Below are 22,353 nucleotides of genomic sequence, written 5' to 3' on the forward strand. Positions count from 1 at the left end.
ATCAAAGCGTATTCATATGTTAGAATATTTCTGTCCAAGTCTTAACTTGATAAGTCCTGACATAAGTGGTGCAAAAACAAATATGGTCCAGGGGTTTCCTAGCTATCATTTTCTTTGCCTTACACAGTTATTTATTCTGACACGTCATAAAATCCCAACGAAACACATCAATGTTTGTGGACGTGAGATGATAGAACGTGGAAAAGGTCAGCAGCTCTTAATTCTTCTCCAACACACCACATAAAACAGGGAATGGTCAAAAGTTAAGGTTAAAATTGTATCTACATCAAATATCTGGAAGTCACTTCTTTGAATAAAGGAAAATGAATCTAATGAAGATCTGACACAGGACCAGAGAGACACAGGATGCTTTTTGATACTACTATTTTATTTTATATGATGCTTTCAGAACTATTCAACTTTTTTATCTTAGTGAATGTTTTACAGATAAAAAAAATAATAAAATTGTTGACAACTGGACTAAAAATAAGAAAAAGATGTGACTGAAACCTACAGAAAAATTCATCAAAACCAACGTATAATCATGACTCTTGCACTGCATTGTTGAAAAGAAAGGAGACAATAAGGACAAAGTGATAATATGACATCAGATGTAGAGGTGAAGAGCAGTATCAGTGCGACATGTGATCATGTGACTCCAGGAGGCAGGAGCTTCCAGTTCACTGTCTGGACACTGGATCTGTCCCTGCCTGCACCAGAACAAACACTGTGGTCACTCTTTGTGTCAATTATCAACTTCTGATAGGTGGCAGGACACAGAGAGAGAGAGAAAGACAGAGAGAGAGTGTGGGTGTGTGTCTCAGTGCATTTTCACACATGCAAGTATTGTGTGTGCCTACAAGAATAGAAAAGAACAGACAACAAACAGCAAAACCTGTGCATTCACAGCTGAGGTTGTGATAATGGCAGCTCTTTTATCTGCAGCACACGGCGCCCACATACTCAGGTCTGTGATTGATTCACAGCGCAGCCACACAGAAACACAGAGGAAGGTGCAGTAAGTGGTGATTAGAAAGAGCAGGAGGCACCTTGTGGACATGATGGATCCTCAAAAGGAGCGTAGGCTGCCCTGATGAGTCACCGCGGCTTTGTGGCAGATGGTTTGGCAACAAATGTGGGCATAGCCGAGCATTTAGGCCAATCAAAGAGGAACTGTTGCCATACAAAGCTCCACTTGAAGAATGAAAGTGAATAGATTCAAAATAAAATGGAACAATTGCCTGTAATGCAACTGGAAAGAGAATAGAACTAAGTGTTTTGAGATAAAGAAAAGATAAAGACAGAAGATGATCAAACCAAACTCCCACGCCAATGTTTTCAAACTGTGAGAAATAAAAACAATTCTGAAGAGCCGTGTCCTGATTTTGAGTTATTATCCAACCCATAAATAACCAAAAAGCATATGCTCCTTTTATTTTTGATCAAATAATGGGAGAACCAAACAGCCCATTTATGCCCTGATGTCATTTGCATTTCATTATCGTCTTCTTTTAGCTAACTATGCAGTTAGAAAATGTGTGCCAGGAGCTCAGTAGGTGAAGCATTGGGTTTAAGGTGGTTTGGATGAGTGATAATTACCAAAGCGTGTTGAACAGACATGTTAGAAGTGTGACTCAGTTCAAGTGTTTGTTGGTGTAGTTTTTTCCACTCATCTTAAATGCTTAACTAAGAGAAAACTGTAATTTTTCCTTTTGGATTTTGAAGATATTTTATTCCTCAGATGAAAAGTTTCTCCAGCTCTGATCATTTTGGAAACAATTCCAGCTTCAAGTGGAGCTGGTTGAAGGATCAAACCAATAAGGCCCAGTAAGGCCAGATGAGTCACTGAACACGTCTCCATCCTGTGAGCGCTTTGGGTGACTTGAGTCACTCGAAGAACGCTTCCTAACACGTCGACCTATTCGGCAGTTTTGGTCACATGCGTGGCTCAAGGTGTGACTGGTTGTGTAAACACCTGGGGAAAAGAATCAAAGCAGCACACAGCTCTTTTGTTTACTAAGTGTTCTATCTTAAATGCATTCATTTTGGCTTTTGAAGAATCTGTACATTTGTCTGGATGGATTTGGTGATTAATGGCTTCACTATTGTTGGATGTTTTCCCCATTTTTTGTTTCTCTTTTCCTTCCTGTCCAAAATAAATGCAGAAATAAATAATTTTTTCATTAAACCGCAGATATTTATTTTTTCTTTTTGTTTTTTATTTAACTCTTGCATAACTTTAGCTGTATTCATGCACATCAAATAAATGTTTGTCCTGTATTGTGTTTTAAGGGGGATTGTTGTATCCAGTGATTTTTTTTTCTTCTTCAGATTTTTCATAATGCCTTTTAAACTCCACTAAAGAATCAGTGTTTCTTCAGCATTTGTTTGGTGACATTGACTCCCATTCAAAAGTAATTTTAACACTGCTGTAACTTTTATTGAAATCCCTTCAAATGTTTATGCTCTATTGATTTTCAGTCGGTGAAGAAATTATGCAAATATGCCAATAGAGATCTATGGGGTTAAAAAACAAATGTGCAAAGTTGTGCGCCACCCAAATCTAAAGTGCATCAGTGCAATAAAAAAAAAAAATAAGAATGATGATAATAACGGTTGTTATGCAATTAAAAGTTAATAAAATTAGTTAATATTTTATATTTATCATGTAAATAATTGGAATTCCTAAAAAAGACAGCTTGTGTTTAAAAAACTAGTTCCTGTGTCCAATGAGGACAGGAGGAGGAATTTATTGTTGTTGCCAATTGTTTTGGCGCTCCCAGGTTTTTATTATGCCTCCCAAAAAAACTCCAAAACTCATATGGAGAAAAAGTATGTTTCAAAAAACTGGGGGAAAAATACAGTTAAGCACTTTGAATAGTTTGCTTACTAATTTAAGCAGTAAGTTCCTATGTGGCCCTCAGTGTGGTCATGAGAAAGGCGTGTATTTTAAAGGATATATATTTTAACAATCTGAAAAACTCTTTCATCATTTATCATTTATTGTCATAGAATAACAAAGCCAAATTTGAATTCAATTAAATAATCAGAAAAATTTTTTCAATGAATTTAGATTTAAAAAAAAAAAAGGAAATTCATCATGGAGGCAAGTACAGGGAGCTGATGATGATAAAGTTGTCTGATTAGGTTGTGCCTACAGATATGCACAGTGTCCACAGTGTTTTATGACTTTGAGTCTGTGACAGGTGGGTTATAAATAAACTTTACCCACTAGATTCCTCTTTTGCCTTCTTCACCCTCACCACTTGTTCCCTCTTAGATTTTTCTTGCTTTCTGTTTCCTTCATTTGAAAGTGTGAACTTTCGCTGATTAAATATTTACTTATTACCCAACACTGACTGCCAACCACCTGTTGCCTCAATGCATTTAGATCCATTTCACTAATCAAATGGTGATATACGTGGTCGGGATAAACATTTTCACCATCTGGTTGAAACTGCAGTGTAGTGCATATCTCTGTCAAAATGCATATAATATTCATGTAAAACTTTAATATATGTGGTTTTATTTTATGGTGTTGCTCTGCAGTTGTGTTCTAGTACAAAAAGAGAGAAGAACTCTTTCAATAAAAATTAAGTGTGGTCCTTTGGTTACCACGCCTTGACTTTTCCTGTTTTTCGTGACTGTAAATATGTAAACACCCACATTTGTTCTTCTCTTGCCGATTTCACTCAGCCAGCAAATCATCACCGAGCATAAACAGGAGGGATTCATATATAAGTGGTGGTTTTTAATATGAACCAATTACTCTCCCCTGTTAGCCTACCATCTACGTTTTGCTCTGCGAGCAAAAGGTTTCCGACAAAACTTCAACATGGAGTGAGTTTGTTTGTCTGCTACAGTTTACATGCCAGTTACTTCTGAAAATGATTCCTCAAGGGCATAATAATATCTTCGAAGACTCATCGCTGCATAGCAATTAGCTCCAGCTGCTGCTGAAGCCTCTGTCAAAAGAGGATATGATTGCATGTGCTGTTCCCGTGTGTGCTGATTGTGTGTATTTGTTGTTACAGTCACTGCGATGGCAGCTAATTCTCCCTCTATTTTTATGAGTGTTGCTTTGACAGCTGGCTGGAGGTGGAAAGTCCTGCTGCCAGTGTGCTGGGAGAGCAGACACCACTCTCACACATCGCACACACATGATAATCTTTTACTGTCCCACAAACACACAGTTAGCACAGGCTCCTGCTCCAATCTGTGTTCTTGTTTGTGTGTGTGTGTGTGAGACAGAGATAGACAGATCGAGGAGGAGATGAGTGTGTCCAGTGCAGACCAGTATCAGGTTCAGACCAGTGATCCCTGTGCTAATACCCAGTTTTTCTGTTTTAGCTGCAGGGCATCTTATGTAATCAGAGACCTTTTTTTTTCTGGACCACTGTCACTGTCACCACCTTTTTTGTTTTGCTATCAAATCCAAAGTGATAGGTTGTCAGAGCATCAAAGCAAAATAAGAACGCAAAGTGCAGCAATCACGACATATCTGTGCACTTTGTGTCAAAGGGACGGAGATGATAGACGTGCTGCCTTCCAGCTCGAATGTTTAAAAGAGTCAGAGAGGGACGGGCTGATCAGCGGCTTATCAAACCGATCTGACTCTAAAATATGTTTGAACACACAAGCATGCAAACAGAGAAGCACCCCGACTGGTTTCAGTTTTTAAACCTTGAGTATTGGTCAGACTCTTTGGCATTCCAGTGAACTGACAGCATTTTACACTCAAAAGATAAACATTATACAGTCAACAAAAATAAAAAGACCTGATTTTAGTCATAGAAAACAGAATATTTCTCTATATTCATATGCATATACACTGTGTTACACAAGGCTCCTACATACTTTCATTTAAAAACATTTTTTTTACATTAATTGTAAAAATCTTTAAGTAACTTTAGAGCAGTATAAAACTGAGACATGCCAATAGATGTAGGTCCTGGGAAGAGTTTTCTTGCTGGAGACAGTTTGGTTTATTAAAGAACAGAAAGGACTGTGTGAAAGGGCTGATCACACTTCTGCAGAACAACTGAGTCTCTGTCCACACAAAAAAAAAGAGAGAAAGATTTGTTGCACTCACAAGTCCTAAATGCTAAAGCTCCTGATGTTTTTGTTGATTTTCACATAAAATAGAAAGTAAGAGAAATGTGCAGGAAAGAAATGACAATTTCAAAAATAAAAATCTAAAACTGAGATTTGTTATTGCTTTGTGAGATTTTCATACTTTTGTATAATTCTTCTTACATATTGCCCAAATAAGAGACGTAATGGTTTATGAAACCCACATGACCTGAAGTCAGGTTCACAGTTTCTGAGCAAAGAGACTTTTGGTTTTTCTTTGCTTTTCCACTGACAGTCCCAGTCCAACTATTCTACCTTTTAGTTACTGCTACATTTATGGTGGTTTCTAATGCCACTCTTCTAATTTGCTCTCTTAGATTTATTTTAATACTAAACTACATTTTTTTATTCTAATAAATTACTTTTCAATTCAACCTCCATGAAATGTCTCTTCTCAACATCCTCCATTGTTTGTTGTATTTGCACCTTTTGCAAAAAAGTACTGAACAAAAAACACAATTCTTGTTGTCTTAATTTGCAGAAATGGCGTATTTCCTCATCACCTGACAAATGTTAGCAAAGCTGCTCACTACTTCACAAATATGTTGTTTCAAAAGCTTGAAGACCCTCATCAGCATCTCAGTTATTGACACTGATTATTATAACGTTGTGAATCTACAAGCTTTGTTTGCTCAGCGCATCAAACTAAAAAAAAAAAAAAAAGTTTCTTCAATGTATTCATATGTTCTTAGAGATGCATTTTTGTATGATTAATATCTCGTGGCGCCATGGCCAAGGAAAATCCAAAAGCCCTCCACCAATAGAAACATTAAATGGTATGTGTGTGTGTGTGTGCGTGCGTGTGTGTGTGTGTGTGTGTGTGTGTGTGTGCTATGTGCCTAAACCTTTTCAGCATGTTCAGTCCAACAGGCTTCCCTATTGTTGTGCTCATGGTACCTTCTGTCTGCTGTAAGCTGCTTATTCCAGTAGTGATCCAAGGTACAATGTTGTCTAATTACAGAGCTATTTCTGGTTCCTCTGCAGTCTGGATGTTGTATCGTAAGCTCAATGTCAAAATGTTATGATATTCTTTTCAAAAACCAAAAAACATGAAGTTAAGCACATACTTCTATTTAGGACACAGAAGGAGTGGATCCTCCATGTTGCCATCCATGCAAGATCCAGCTCTGGATATTAGCCATGGAATCAAAGACGTTAGATAAGCCATGCGGTATAAATTTATCCACGACAATCGAGGTTAAAACAGCAGAAAAGAGAAAAGGTTCAGTCAAATAATAATAGATTTAGTCGAATCAGAGTAGCCTCTGCTGCCTTGGTCCTCTACCGTTCAGTAAACTGGCTCACTGACTGCCTGAAGCTGACTGGGAGATACGTGAGGACAGACTGAGACACGGGGAAATCAAAAAGTGTGTCTGGTGTCTGAGGCGTGTTCACCTGCAGGTACAGAGAGACGCCTTATGTAGGACAGCTTTCCAACTGGGCTTTACTCAGACCTAAATATAGAGGGAACAGAAGTAGGCTGAGCTGATAGTTCTGCCAAAAGGCCTTAAAAAGGAGCTGTGAATCGAGGTCTTTCACACAGTGAGTAAGAGTCAGACCTGACATACTTATTTTGTGTTTTGACAACACGAGATGCACCAGTTGTTTGCGCTCGTTCAAATGTTGTGGTTAATTTCAATAAAATCAAGCACTTAGAAATGATCTAATTCTAGCTTTTACTGCTGAATCAATTAATAGCAAGGCATCAATCAATCAATCAAACTTTATTTGTATAGCACATTTCAGCAGCAAGGTATTTCAAAGTGCTTTACATCAAATCAAACACAAAAAACACAATGCAACATAGAATGAACAACATAGCAGCATTTTATACAACTGGATGAACAAATTTTAAAAATGTGTCTTTAGCTTTCTCTATGGATCATATACTAAGAACTGCTTGAGATGTTTTGCATTTAATTCTTTGGTCACAAATGAAAAAATATCTTTTTTAACATCAGATCCCAAGATTAAAGTGTTTATTTATAAAAAGAATCCCAAAACAGAGAATACCTTACAAATGTATTAAAATCCTTTCAGCTGCCACAAAACCTGAATGTAGTTTAATTAGCTTTTTTGTAATGCACAAGAACAGTGTGGTGCAGAATTATGTAGAGAACAAACTTCCAGAAAACTGTAAAACAGCTGAAACACTGACTTCCTTTAAATCTCAACTAAAAACCCACCTGTTTAGAGTTGTATTTGAAATGTAATCGATTGCAAATTTAATGACGGAACCTGACTTGATGTGTTTTGATTGTTGATTCTATGTTGCATTGTGTTTTTGTGTCTGATAAGATGTAAAGCACTTTGAAACGCCTTGCTGCTGAAATGTGCTATAACAAATAAAATTTGATTGATTGATTGATGATAGACAAATTAAAAAGATGCCTGATTTTTAAATTCACATTAGAAAAAAAATTGCATTCAGATCCCACAATCCATTTTGGAGCAATCTAAGTTGCTGACCTTTGGGGTTTCCTTAGATACGTTGTAGTCACCTAGAGACAGAACCTGTTGCTCATTCTTCTAAAACTAGTTCCAGCTCAACCAGATTGGATGGAGAGTGTCTGTGATCACTTAAGTATTTCCACAGATTCTGAACTGGATTTAGTACTGTGCTTTGACTAGGCCATTTTAACACACTGACAGTTATTTTAGCTCTGGTTGTATTTTCAGAGCTCCTGAACCAGTGCCTTAGTTTTAACTCTTCTGCAGCTTCTATCAGGTTTTCTCCCCGGTTCCCTGTTTACTTCCATCCATCTTCCCATTTGACCAGAACAGTCCCAAAGTCTGATGTTACAGCTACGTTTCATCATATGGTGGCCATGTTTGGGGGGGTTTTCTGCCACATGTTGGTCAAAGATACTGGTGTGGATCACATCTAACCAGAGACCCTTCTCTTATACTTGTGACAAACTAAGACTGTTTTTTCTTACTTTCTTCATGTTACCTTTCCATAAATACCAGGTTTATGGATTGCAATGCTTCCAAAAGGAATGTTTTCCTCGTTCGGTTTGTCTGTTTATGTGGATTCTGGTGTCTTGGCAGCATAACAATTTGATAATGGATTGACCACAGCTTTATCAGACATTTAAACCTTGGAAAATTGCTTTATTATCATAATTATGCTTTAAAAATCAACATAACCTGTTTGACATATTCCTTGTTTTTCAGAATAATTTCTTTGCTGTGCTGTTTGTTCACTAATGTTTTCTGGCAAATTCAGTTAATTTAGATCAAGATTAAAGTAAGCAAAGGAGGGATCTACTCACTGATTAGATTTACTATTAAACTGTTTTGGAGTTTGATAGTAAATGGACTGAATGTGTGTGCATGCAACTGTATAGAGATTTTTGTTTTTAAAAAGGCCGGTATCCTTTTCCTTCGGTTACTTTCAGCATTACATGAATTCTCTACTATAACTCATTTTACAATGAATCAAATTTAGTCAGTGACAGGATTTCACTCATGTAGTTAAGGTGTTGAGAACCACTTTAAATTCTCCTATAGATGTCCTTTTGGTTTTGCTTTCTTTCCATAATATTAAATGCTTAAAGTCATTGCAGATGTCGCTCACTTTGAATGTTTGACTGGTAGTGATTAAGCTTATATAGCAATATTATATAATTTAAAACAAGCTTGACTGACTGCGCATCCCGCATAGAAGAATAGGCTCAGTGTTTTCCGCTGTAACCTCCTCACCACCTTTTCAGGACGGAAGCTTCCCATCTGCTCCTCCATTCCTGGGACTTCATGGGCAACCCGGTGACTCACTACACCCACTCTCTGCCGGAGCTGACAAGCGATTTTCAAGGAAATCTGGCTTTTATGTGTCCACAGTCTTGCTCATTTCAGCTGCACTCCCCTCTTCCTCTGCAGGCCCCCCTCTCTGTTCCCTCCTCCGGTTTTGCCACCATCTTGAGGGACGCGGTGCTGACACCGCTATAAATCTCCATGTATATGGAAAGTGGGGCAGGACTGCACGTACACTTGCATGTTGCTGCGACAAGGCTCGACTTGTTCAACACAGCCACATGCACACAGCATACTTCACATTTACCTTCAAAGAGGGATCTTTACGGTACATTCCTGCCAAGGGAGATGTAGGTCAGCTGCAGCTTTTACTCAACTGGAGGTGCAGCTTCTGAAGGAAGAAGATGAAGAGCAGGAGGATTTCTCTCTCTGCTCCAAAAGATAATAGGAAGATCTTTTGTATCATATGTTGTTGACCTGCTGGGTAATGCTTGTGCAAGTCAAGCAGGGCGTGACGTGTGATAAAACAGTTTACCGACACTTCCCTGAGCAACTGTGCTAGTAAATGACATGGACTTTAAAACGCAGCCAAGACTTCTTACACCTTTTACCTCACTTCCTCCAGCCGCCTGATTTCCTTAAGCCAACCAAAATGATCTGCGTTCAAAATGAGACAAAACGAGTGGAAATCCAAATGAAAGAAAAGGAAAGATGAGCCGCGTTTGAAACATCTCCCCAAACCGGCTTAGTCCTGCCTTGGAAGTCAGCTGTGCGCACACACACTGGTAGACACGGCTAAACCACATTGAATGTGACTCATTGAGAAATCCCCACTCTCTGCTTTGTTAGAGATCCTGGCAGTGAGTCATTTCTGAGCGCTCGGGATAGGTGTGACATTCTGGCATCGGCCACTGCTGTCTGTGTGGAGGAAGCAGGAGGACAGAGCTTCAAATGCCAGACACAAAGGAGGCCTCTGAAAATTGTTTATCCGGATTGGTTTTCAGCTGTTTCATGTAGTTGTTGGATGGCAGCAAATCATTTTGTATATTTTCACTACATTGCATGAAAACAGTTTCAGGGATCACAGTCAAATAAGCTAGAAAAGATTGCTTTGGGGTGTATTTATGATTAAGATTTCATTTTTAAATTTACTTAAAACCATAAGAAGGAACTAAGCACGTCCCAAATTGAGTCCAAATAGAATTGATCAATGAAAACCAGTAGTAGAGTCAGTGTTGGGGAAAGCTGAAACTGGTCATTAAAAATGCTTAAAAGAAATTTAAAGTTAATAAAGCAGTAGAAATTCTTTTCTTGCAACCTTTGCCTGGTCCACCGTTAACTGGAGTATTATCGAAATCTCAAAAAAGTAGCATCATAACAAGGACAAGTTATTGTTAGCGTAGCAATTCAACTAACTGCTATATATTTTTAAAAAATGTCAACAGAAGGAAGAAGTTTTTCACAGACTGTAGCTGAATGTGTGGAGTCACATTTATCTTTAGAAAAAAAGTGCATCTCTGGAAACATTTTAGAACAATTTTGCAGCTTTTTCAGCATTGCTAACCCATAATTTAAGTAATTTATTAAAGATGTTATGACACCCTCGACGCGGCTGTCGCGGATTTGATTCCCGGACCTGACGCATGTCTTCCCCCCTTCCTGTCAGCCTACTGTCATATAAGGGACACTAGAGCCCACAAAAAGACCCCCTGGTGGGGGAAAAAAAAAAAAAAAAGATGTTATGACAAAATTCTGGTATATAAATGTGGATGCATTCATATCACCAGGTCAGCAATTCCCTGATTTTAAGCTACATGGATCAGTGTTGACCAATCGGCGAGACATCCGTAAGATGAAACCCACAAAAATAAATCTCGGTTCTGCTGTAGGACAAATTTATTGACTAGGCTGCGTTGTGAATCATCTGACTATTAAAGGCAATTCAATAAAATCTAATACTGTAATCCTGTAGAAAAAAATTAATATTGATCTCAAATTAAACAAGTTTTATCAAACAAGTTCCAGACCAACCTGGGAACTTTACTGTACTGAAAGGTCGCTTCATTTTCTTAATTTTACATTACAAGCACACACTTCAATTTACAGATGGCTCCTTGTGTGCTCTCCATTTCTGTCTTTATGGGATTCCTTGTTTTTAGAAAGTAGATGAAGCTTTGTGCAAATCATATCTTTTCTGGCTTAAAAGAACAGATTGTTTAAAATTGTTCCTTTGGGGGGAAAACTTATTGTCTTTGTTCAGAAAGAACTTAACGGGGGTTATTTTTAAGCAAAAACTGCAGAAATATGCAGCCAACCAGAGACTCCCAATGGAAGTGTGTTTGTGTTCTGCCCAGGCTTTTTATGAATATACAACATTTTAAATCCCAGTGAAGTGACATGGCTGGGTTAGTTCTGTTAATGCCAACAAATATTTAAAACAGAAAAACAGCACAACTCACAAACAGCAAAATCTTTGAAAGAAAGAGATTTGGTCAAGACGACAAGTGCAACATGGTTTTATTGTCAAACTGGTAATTAAGATATGAACTTGATTAATGCCATATCAAATCTTAATCTCCACTGTAGTAAAGTGCCGATCAAATCGAGTTGCCCTGGGTGCCCGAGCACATTTTCTGTCTGGTTTGGAACTGCAATATGAAATCCTACAAATTATGAAAAGCCCTTTTTCCCCCTCCCTCCTTCCTCTCAACCCACACATCTAAAGCTGAATGTGCAAACATGATGATCACAAAGCTTTACTATTCTGTGTATTGAGGCATCTTTTCTCCCTTGCTTTTCAGTCCTGGGAGTCGTCATGGGAGGTCTCCCGCAGTGACGGGATGCACATGCACAGCGAGGCAAACGTTAGCGAGCTACCCGGACTTCTCTGCTGCTCAATCGGGTCGGATAAAAATTACAAAACTAAAATAAACGGTGCCGTTTAAAGGTCAGCCACGCGCGAACGATCGAGAGGTCACTTTTGTGTACGAGCCGGCACCCTGGAGAGTTCGGCCTCTGCGGTTTCTCAGTGGCCTTCATGTGCAATATGGAATCTTCATGAGCGCCACTACATTAAACTCCTGGTCTCAGTTTGTGTAACTCATCGAAGGGAGAAAAAAAAACAAAAAAAACTATGCATACAACAAATAACTCATGGAAAACACACACCTGCATATCAGTCGCTCAAAAATCGTTCATTCTTCTCACAGAGTCAGCATTATGGTTTCACCTCCACCCGACAAGGCGGATTACGAAAAGAAGCAACGGAGTCAACAAGAAAAAAAAAAAAAAACAACCTCATGAGATATTGCACAGACAAGTGCCGGCACAAAATACAACAGTCTCTTTCCAACAGCCCAGCCTGTGCATAGGAAAAATAAAGCACTTATGGTGTTCACACACTCCATCCCCCCGACCCCTTTTGTAAAGCTTTGTTACACATCAAAGTGGGAAAGACAAATGACTGTAAAATCGACTCCCCTCAGCAGAAAAGAAAAAGAGCAAAACCTCTGCGTGTTGTTAAGAGAACAAAAACAAAACAAAAAAAACATGATGATGGCTGAGGAAGAGTCCGGGTCAATTGGCAACAGTGAGGAGAAAAGCAAAAAAAAAAAACCTAAATAAGAACAGCGGTAGCAGGCTGAAGACTGGAGAGGAGAGAAGCAGGTGATGTTGAGACTGGATGGGAGCCAGCATGGAGAAAAATCTCTCAAGTTTCATTCAATAAATAGCATTGTGGAATATGAAAAAAAAAAAAAAAAGATTCCTCAAGCAAAAATATGTAAATCCCTCTGTTCAGTTCATTAGGAGAAAACACCGGTTATAATCCATGTTGCACCGTGAATCTAATACATCCCCGCTGACCGATGGCGGTCAGTGCTGCGGCTCTATCGGCGAATTCAGTCCATCCTGGTTAAGTTGGGTATTTAGTGTGAGTTTCTTCTAGCAAACCAAACCCAGATAACAGTCTGCTTTGTATTTTTTTTTTTAAATACCCTGTGGGTTAAGCATGTGTAAAGCTCCTCGACGTGTACGGTCAGCTCCCGCTGCGCTTTCAGTCCCTAGCAACCCCGTTACTGTACAATCATTATCTGTGGAGCAAGACGAAGGCTTCCAGCTTCTCGGGAATGTTCCCCCGGTAGTGGAGGCTGTGCTTGATGATGGCCCTGGCAGCGAGGCACTGCAGCGTGGTGTGGTTGATGGGCTGGATGACGTTCCGGGCCAGCTCCTTCTCGTCCAGGAGGTCGCAGGCCGTCTGCTGGAAGGCGTTGGTGCTGTCGAAGTGATTCCCGCAGGAAATCAGCAGGTTCATGATGTCGGGGTGACCGTTGGATGCGGCTATGTGGAGGGGGCTGCGGGAAAAATGAATAAGATTGTTAGATTGTGCCACAGATTTATTCCTGACAGAGTCTACAAGCAACTTGCAACAGTATTTGCACTGGAAAGCTCAAATTTCAAGGCATTTTGAAAGATGACCACGAACAGAAGCGCACAGCTGAAGTAACTCGGGGAAAGAATGTGGTTCACAACATTTTGTTCACAAAGAAAATGTGAACAGCGTGATCTCCCAATCCATACAAGTCTGCTTTGGAATTTCTCGACCAGCTTCGTAAATCTGAACACTGAAGTTTTTGCCTGTTGCCATTTGCAAAACAGCTCAATACAAATCAGTTTGGATGGAGAGAATCTGAACTTCAGTTCTCAAAATAAATCTTCAGAAAGTCATTCCAGACTTTGACTCGAACAGCCTGACTCATAAATATGGGTCATTATGTACTTTCCAGGCACATGGTGTCATTTACAGCACAATTAAGTTACTATGTTACTGTCAGTTATAAAAATGTTGTACATGTCAAACATGACTTGACTTTGTAATTTAATGGCTTGAATCGGCCCTGTGGCTCTTTCTGACACTCTGCCTTCAGCACGTCATCACAATGTTTCTCCATTAAGCCTTTAGCAACATTCTGAGGAGTTTTGGACTGAGAAGTACTTCCTGTGATGATCTCAGCAGACTCTCAGTTCCACCAGGTGTATGCCAATTGCTGTTGCCACTAGTCTGGAGGAGCCGAGAGGGGGACTCCCCCACTCGGAGAGTTTCCTCTGCATATTTCTAAATGTGTGGCTAATAAGAAACTGAACTTTTTATTGCTTTCTTTCAACAAAGGACTTCTGCAGGCCACTCTTATATGAAGATCACATTGTTGGAGAGCAAAACCTGCTGCCAACAGATTCGACCACTTCAGAGGCTCCCAAAGATCCCTTAGGCCTCTTGCAGATTATGATTTATTCTCAATACAACCTGAAACAATTAGAGAGATGAAATATAGAAGTAGGCTGAGCTGATAAGTTTTTCAGGCTTGGAAAAATTTCCCATCCAGTTCACAAATGTGCAGTCCTTACTATTGGTCTGTCACATACTGTAAAGCTCCAGTAACATACATTTATACTGTGCTTATAGAGGCGTGAATACTTTTGCAGGGTATTTATTTTATAAAATACCCTGCAAAAGCAGAGGAACAGTTTAGGTCAAAGTGTTTTCCGTAAAAAGCGGACCTGTTGTCGTCTTCGTCCCGGCTGTTGACATCCGCCCCGCACTCCAGGAGGATGGACGCCACCGTCAGGGAGGGAAACTTGCACACAGGGTAGCGGCCCACGCAGGTGGTGTTGCGGTCCACTGCCAGGTGTAAAGGGGTGAAGCCGTTCTTCCCACATGGCTGGAGCTTCAGGAACCTAAGAGGGTGAAAGTTTTGACGCGCTGAGTCAAAAACACTCAAACAACCATGAGTCATTAATCTTATGAAGGCAATCAGGATCTTGAGACTGAATCATAGTTTTTTGGGGTGTGAGTGACAGAAAAGTTCAAAGACCTTTGATGAGAACAAAGTTACACTGATCCCACTTTATAAGCAAAAAATGAGTCATTGTACAATATTAGGTCAGAGAATATCACTTCAAAATGATTTTTCTCATTCTGCCACATACCTATAGATGGTTTCCTTCTTGAAATGGTCCTGCTCTGTGGTACACGGCACCTTCTCCAGGAGACAAATGAGGTGCAGGATAATCGACAAGGCCTTGCTGAGCTGAGCGGGGTCAGGCGGCATCGGCCCAATCTGTTTGACCGCTCGCTCTATCTCCAACACGCTCTTGGTCAAGATTCCCATCAGGTCCTCAAAGGACACGGATGTCCCCAGGAGCCCCTTGGCCCTGTCCTGCAGCATGAAGGAGAAGAGTTCGGCGAACGACAGCAGGCTGGAGGTCGTCATGGGGCTCAGCGGGTCCAGGTTGTTCTGCTGCATTTCCAGCGCGTACTTCCACAGGTTGATGCAGCGCTCAAAGTTTCCCGAGTCGGCGTAGACGGCGCCCCGGTAACGGATGTAGTAGGATGTGTCTGGATGCTGGGGGCCCAGGATTCTCTCCCGGATGAGCAGCGCCTGCATCCGCATCTCGTCCGGGTCGGAGATCAGCCCGTCCAGCTCCTCCCCGTTTGTGACCTGAAAGGAAGATTTCAAACATTTGAATATATCTGGGAATATCACCATGGTGAACGCACCAAAGATTTTTTTATTTATTTTTTTAATGAAATGAGAAACAATTCCTAATCAAAGATAAGTTTTAAGCAGCATCTTTAACTCAGCCTCCACTTCTTTAAAACCTGACAATCACAGACAGTAAAAATAATCCCCACCTCTTTAGCATAGTCGTAAGCCATGATGAGCTGCTTGGGTTCCGGTTTGTGGACGATGTTGCTGTCTGTGTATCTCAGGTCCATGGCTCTCTTCCAATACTTTAACGCTCCCAGCAGATCTCTCTTCTTGTCGACAAACGTTGCTCCCAAAAGCTCCAAGGCTTCAATCCGCTCCGTGTGACTCGTCTGCGGGAGGAAACAACGCGGCTTTTCCAGTGAGTGATTCAAAACACAAACTCTCACGCTGACAAAACGCCTCGCACGGCTATCAGCGGAAAAGGCTGACCTGCTGGTGCGTCGCCAGGTAGTCTACGATGTTGGTGTGGCCAGTGACGCTGGCAGAGAGGAGCGGAGTCATGCCGTAGCCGTCCCGCTCCATGGTTGCGCCGTACTGCAGCAACATCCGCATGATCTCCAGGCTGCCGGACTCCGCGCAGTCATGCAGCGCCGTGTTACCTGAGATCAGAGACGACGCAGGCCTTAAAGTCAGGCTGGAGACTTATTTATATCCAATCAGAACATTAAAAAAAATACCAATAAAAATGATGTTGCATCACTACAGGCTACTAGGAATTCATGTCAGGCACAATTAATAAACATCTTTTCAATAACGCTGAAAAATGTCCTTAGTCTCAAAAGGAAAAAACATTTCAAATATGTACTGAACAGATTTGAGCTTTTGTAAAATTGCAGCCATAGAAATGAAGTACGTCTCACCTTAGTTTTTATTCATATTATTTTCTGGGTATTTTACTGCCAATTTTATTATTTATCAACTTAATTTTATTTCTTATTTTCTGATTTATCTATTTATAAGATTTATTTACCTATGATTATATAATCATTGTGAGGCACTTTGTTCAGCCGAGGTTGTTGTACATGTGCTATATAAATAAACTTTGACTTGATCTGTGAATTGTATTTTGACTCTGCTGCTTTGTACCGTGGCGTGTAAAAGTATTTGTCTCGGATGTTTTCTCAGTTTGTCTTGCAACAACCAAAAACTATGCATTTCTTTTGGATTTTATGACACACCGACAGAAAATTGTGATAATACACAAGAAAAAAATGTAAGTTGTTATGAAACACATAAGCTGAAAATATATATATATATATATTTAAAAAAAAGTTTACTAATGCATCCAAATGAGATTTAGAGCTGCACAATTCAAGCTAAATATTTCATTGCAACACTGTAATCGATGACTTTATCATTACATAATGTCCCCACCACTGGTTGCTGGTTTCCATTTAACTGGTTAAATGCTTGATTTGCAGATCTTCAACAAATGACACCTAAAATGTTAAATCCTGTCACCTATTGCAGCCAAGCTGTGCCTTCTGACTGCGATGCTACAGAAAGATATTGACGACAACTGTGATTGGATGCATTGAGGTAGGTCTAATAAAACCCAGAGCAAAACTGCTACTTTCAAAAGTCACCCACTTAGTAAACAGAGTCTACCTGTGTCTGACTTCATGTATCCAGCTGGTCTCTGAAGGCCTCACTGGCTTATTACAGAACATTGGTGAGCACACAGCATCATGAAGAACAAGGTCAAAAGTAGAGAATGCTATGCAGATGTTCTAAGTAGGTTTAGGTAAAAGAAAAAACTATAACCCAAGCTTTGAGTTGTCTGTAAGACGTTCAATCTGTACCCAAAACAAGAACATGGTACAACTGCAAATTTGGCAAAGTGAGGGGCTAAAAAAGGAGACCATCAATTAGAGAAGCAACCAAGACATCCATGATTGCTCTGCAGAAAACCACAGCAGCGGCTGACAGGACAATCTCTGGTTGTGTTCCCCACAGATCAGGCCTTAATGGAGGACTGGCAAGAAAATAACTGGGATGTCCCGTTTGCAGTTCCCCCACAAGCAATGAGAGAGAGAGAGACCGCAAACATACATCTGGTCAGATGAAACCATCTGGACTAAATGCCATAAATAAGCTAAACGAATATTGTATATCGCCTCAAAGAGGAAAACTAAACAACACGTCTATATAGGAACACATTTGTGGAAGAATCATGTTGGGGAGATTATTTTTCTCAGAAGGAAGAGGAGAGGTTTTTTTGGCCCTTCTTCAATTTTGCGTTTGCATTTAATCATATAAAACCCTGATGTGTATAAAAACAAATCATTAAAACAAAAAGCAAAGACAGAAGACACAGGGGTGTAAATACTTCTACAACAGCAGACTTACAGACTTTGGTTTTCAAAACATCTTAATATTTTTTGAACATTTTTAGCCTGACCACTTTTCTTGAACATTATCAGAGCAACATGTTGTTGTTTGCCAACCCACTGACCTACAAAAGAGTCAAGCATAAAAAAGGTAAATAAACATAAAGGAATGGACCAGAGCTGTTCACACAATTTCATCTTTTTTGGTCTTTTTTCCCCCCCAGACAGTCTCTGTCACAGAGACATTTTTCCTTTTACTTCTTGAGAGTGCTACAAAACACATGAATGTCTCTTTATAGTTTCTAAATTGTAACAAAATAAAAATCCTTGATTAGCTCCACTGATGCCATCTAAAATACCTCTGTCTTCAAGGCAAAGCTGATCTTTGAGGAAGCTTTTAACCAGATCAAAAATAAATCCTTCCAGAATTAAGCCCACTCTAATTTCTGCAGCAGATGCACATGTTTTACTTTCATTAAAAAAAAGGAGGCAACAATTTAAATGTACTAAAGAGCCACCTGTATCTTTTTCTACATCTATTATTGAATTTTCAAGCAAACAAAAACATACAAGTTTGATTTACGTGGTTTATGGATAAACTACAACGGAAGGTCACACTGGATCAAAACAAACTTTTCACAAAACCTTTGACAGCAGTTTAATACAACCGAGCTACAGGAGGTTAAAATGTTCAACAGGTGGGACTGAGTTTCATAACTTGAACTGCAGAAAGTGTTTTAACATGCTTCACGTATTAAGGATATTGCATAAAGAATACTGTAATATTTTTTCCCTTATTTGGCCCTAATCATGCAGCTCCTACACTTTCCACTGCATCTAAAAAAGTAAAAATAGGGAAGATATGAAACTCTCAGAATTTCAGAGGAACTTCGAAAAGAAAGGCCGACTATGGAATATTTTCAAGCAGAAGCTAATGCTCAACACTAACAAGTTATTGAGAAACTAAAGGAGGAAAAAGCACTGATTTGATGACAGCACACTAGAGGTTTGCTTATCATTAGGTGATTTCTATCATATGACTCAACCACTTTTTACTAGCTTACTTGCATTAACTAGCACTGAGCCAATCATTGTTTTTCAGAAAGACGTCAGTCATTATAAATGTAATGGGTGAAAAAAATACCAATGATCACAGCTGTGTTGGTAAAGGAGTATACAGAGTATACAACAGAAATTAATGTTGCATCATCCATACACTGCAATTTAATCAGGCGAGCTGAAGGTAAGCTGTATGAGAAATTTTCTTTTTTTTTTTAAATCAATGATGTGTAGGAGGTGGGAACTAATATATGCCAACCTAATACATGTGCCTGCTTGCAGGTTTGTCACTGTTCTGCAGGATTTACATGATGATTACACGATGGAGACAGATTTTGAGAATGCAGCTCCCATGTCAGAACCACATGCACCAGTTTATTGGTGCACACACCATATCAAATCAAAATCAAATTTTATTTGTATAACACATTTCAGCAGCAAGGCATTTCAAAGTGCTTTACATTACATCAAACACAAATTCATCAAGTGGGGGGGGGTAATGTTACATTACAAGTAAAGGATTGAGGTTCAAGTCATACTATCATTTGTAATCACATACTGTTGACATGATCTATGAGTAAATGACCTGTGATCTTTTAGTGTTTCTCGAACTCTAAGTAAAAAAAAACAAAACAAACTAAGTTTGATACTTCAGACACACCCAGACAGAGACAGAGCTGACGTAGCTTTCCATTGTGAAACCAGAAGTTCGTGTTGGTATGCTGAGTCATTTAGGCCAGAAATATGCAAATGCATCTCCGTTTTTGTGTCGCATGACATTGTTTTAGAAGCTGTGTGGTGGTTCTGGTTCATTTTGATGCACTGATCTGGCTAATTTTAGTGGCCAATACTGATATCTTGTTTTCTCTGAGGTCTGACCTCCAATATCACAAACACAAAGGGAACAGATGTGCTGCTGGTTTTTTGATTGAAATCAACAGTTTGAGTCCAGCAGAAAAGGAATTATAAGATAATCTCCCTTTAACCATTAAGGGATATGATTATGTAGATTGTCAAAAAACACAAAAACTGTGCATTCAAGTGTATATATGCTGTTGGTTGATGGGTTTAGAGACTTGAAATTTGGTGACTACAGTGATCGGCTCAGTATTCACCAAAAATCCATTAGAAGATTGTTTTTTTGTTTGTCTTCATAGAGCACATCTAAAATATTCAAAATAAAGCCCGGGAAGTTGAAGTTTCTAGGAGCAATACTCCATGAGTCCCTATTGGCTGATGTTTGCAAAGCAGCAAATCAATGGAGCACATTAGTATTATAATTCTGACCTGATTCTGCTAGCGGCTAGTTTATGTTTAAAGGAAGTTGGACCTTCCTACAGTCACCCCTTGCTTACTGAGGAAGAAGAGGGATTACCGCAAAGTAAATGACTGGATGCAACTGGCTAGGCTTCCTGAAAATGAAGATATTTTTGTCTGATTTTACCCATGATTCCAACGTCTGCATTAGCTGGGGACAGACAGTACATGTAGTTAGGCTAAAAATGTGATAAGTGTATGAAAAGTAAAAAATTTACTTGTCAAATTCTGATGGGAAAAGACCAGCTCTGGATAGAAATCAAATAATGTTGGTGTGCAGACAACAGCTGCAGACAGTAGATTGTCCATGTAGGTTTACTTCTTCTGGTTTTATTAGTAGTTGACTTTTTTTCTGCAAAAATAACTAACATTTAATTAGCCTTTAGTTGATTTTGGTCAACTGCTTATTCCATGATACCTCCCTAAACCCTTAACTGGGCTGAGACAGTGTAGTCTGGGTACATTTGAACTTACCTTTTACACTTTTCCTGTTGACATCAGCACCTTTCTCCAGCAGGTACTGCGCTATCTCTTTGTGACCCTTGTAACAGGAAATCATTAGACACGTGTGTCCGTGCCTGTTGGCCACCTCCAGGTCAGCTTTGTGCTCCACTAGGTATCTGACGATGTCCAGGTGCCCGTCAAAGCAGGCTGCCCTCAGGGGCGTAGAGTTGGTGAGGGTCGTGCTGTTGACAGAAGCTCCGTGCCCCAGCAGGGACTGGACCACCTTCAGGTGACCCGCCGCAGAGGCAGCCCAGAGAGGGGGCGCCCCCTCTATCGTCTCCCCATCAAAGTTCACCGAGCCCCCGACCTCAACCGGAGCGCAGCAGCATTCCAGCAGGTACTCCACGAGGTCCAGGTGGCCGTACCGGGCAGCCATCAGCAACGGGGTGGCTCCGTTCGTCTTCTCGCCCATCAGCTTGGTGACTTCATGTCCATCTTTGTTCTCCAACAGTTTCTGAAGCAAACGGAGTTTCCCGTCCCTGGCCGCGTTATACACCGCCGTCTTTAAATCCATGTCTGACGGCGAGCTTCACGGTTGGGGTCAAAGGGTAAGGATGTCGGTAAAACAAAGGGGGCAAGGGTCACTTGAAGCTGGGAACCCTTTGTTTACAACCTTCCAATTTCAAGCTAACGGTAAGCTAGTTAGCTTCCGTTTTTGTTATTAAGAGCCCAGAGAAGTACGAGGCTGTTAACAGATCAGCCTTAGAACTTTGGCATCAGTACAGTCGGTTATGTGAAACTTTACGTCTATTAATAACCGAGTCGTTTCAAACGACCCTTGATGATCAGGCGGTACATTTAACGACGAGCTAGCAAGTTAGCTAATAAACTTCCTTGATCGATGAAGCTCGAATACTGCTCTACTTTTCACCTCTTTACTGCTCGTCTGAGCGACTCTCTCCCGCTGGTGTCTCTTCCTCTCCTTCGTCAGCTCTGTTCCCTTCGCTCGTCATTGTTCCACGGCATTTAACGGTTTTATATCCTCCTTCTTAGGGCCGAAGAGAAGAAATTCACCCCCGCCCGTAATCCCGTGCTACTGCTGCGGCTGTTAGCCTAGCCTGGAAAACGACTGAAAGAGCTGGGGATATCCCCCAGTGTCAGAGCGGAGTGTTTCCTCTCACACGCGTCAAAAAAATCAAAAATCAAAAGGAAACTGATTCTGACCCGTAGAAACGGGGGGTTATAATCTTCCGGTGAAACCACTCAGCGAACTGACTCGGTGGAATATTTCCCAAGGAGGTAAAACGTAAATTAGGGAGCCTAACCGCCCACGAGCAAACCGGACGATCACGACTCAGTTTCTGTCAAATCACAAGCTCAACGCAGTCTTTTCTCTCCTTAAAGGGGAATGACTGACGGGCCACTGTCCAATCACAGATTGGATAGCTTGTTACGTAGTCAATCGTAGGAAACTAAAGTTGGGAAGAATACTGAGTAAGACTAAAGACTAAAAGTGTACTGATCAAACTTTGGTAAATATCCGGCTTACTAACCCATGAGCTTGGAGGAAGTAAAAATATGTGGATTGTCAGCTGAAATTGAAAAATCACATTACTAAAAAATCTGATCAAAATTGTTTAAAAAATCCGGAATCCAAATAACAATTTATCCCGCAAAATTAAAAGAAAATCAAATTTATCAAGTGTCTCGCAAAAGTATTCACGCTGACTGAATGTTCAAATTTGTGATGTTACAATACTCGGATT

General features: G+C 40.1%; 1 protein-coding gene across 1 annotated transcript; it reads right to left on the minus strand.

Moving 5' to 3' along the window:
* Positions 1-11,389: 11,389 nt before the first annotated feature.
* Positions 11,390-21,966, minus strand: fem1c (fem-1 homolog c). The gene is made up of 6 exons (XM_044112580.1): positions 20,618-21,966; positions 15,867-16,036; positions 15,581-15,766; positions 14,875-15,386; positions 14,446-14,622; positions 11,390-13,241 (listed from the first exon to the last, which is right to left on the minus strand). Exons 1-6 carry the CDS (start codon positions 21,159-21,161, stop codon positions 12,977-12,979), a joined length of 1,854 nt encoding a protein of 617 aa, XP_043968515.1. The 5' UTR covers positions 21,162-21,966; the 3' UTR covers positions 11,390-12,976.
* Between the last annotated feature and the right edge of the window lie 387 nt (positions 21,967-22,353).

This window comes from Gambusia affinis, linkage group LG03 (assembly GCF_019740435.1).
Source record: "Gambusia affinis linkage group LG03, SWU_Gaff_1.0, whole genome shotgun sequence".
Taxonomy (NCBI): domain Eukaryota; kingdom Metazoa; phylum Chordata; class Actinopteri; order Cyprinodontiformes; family Poeciliidae; genus Gambusia; species Gambusia affinis.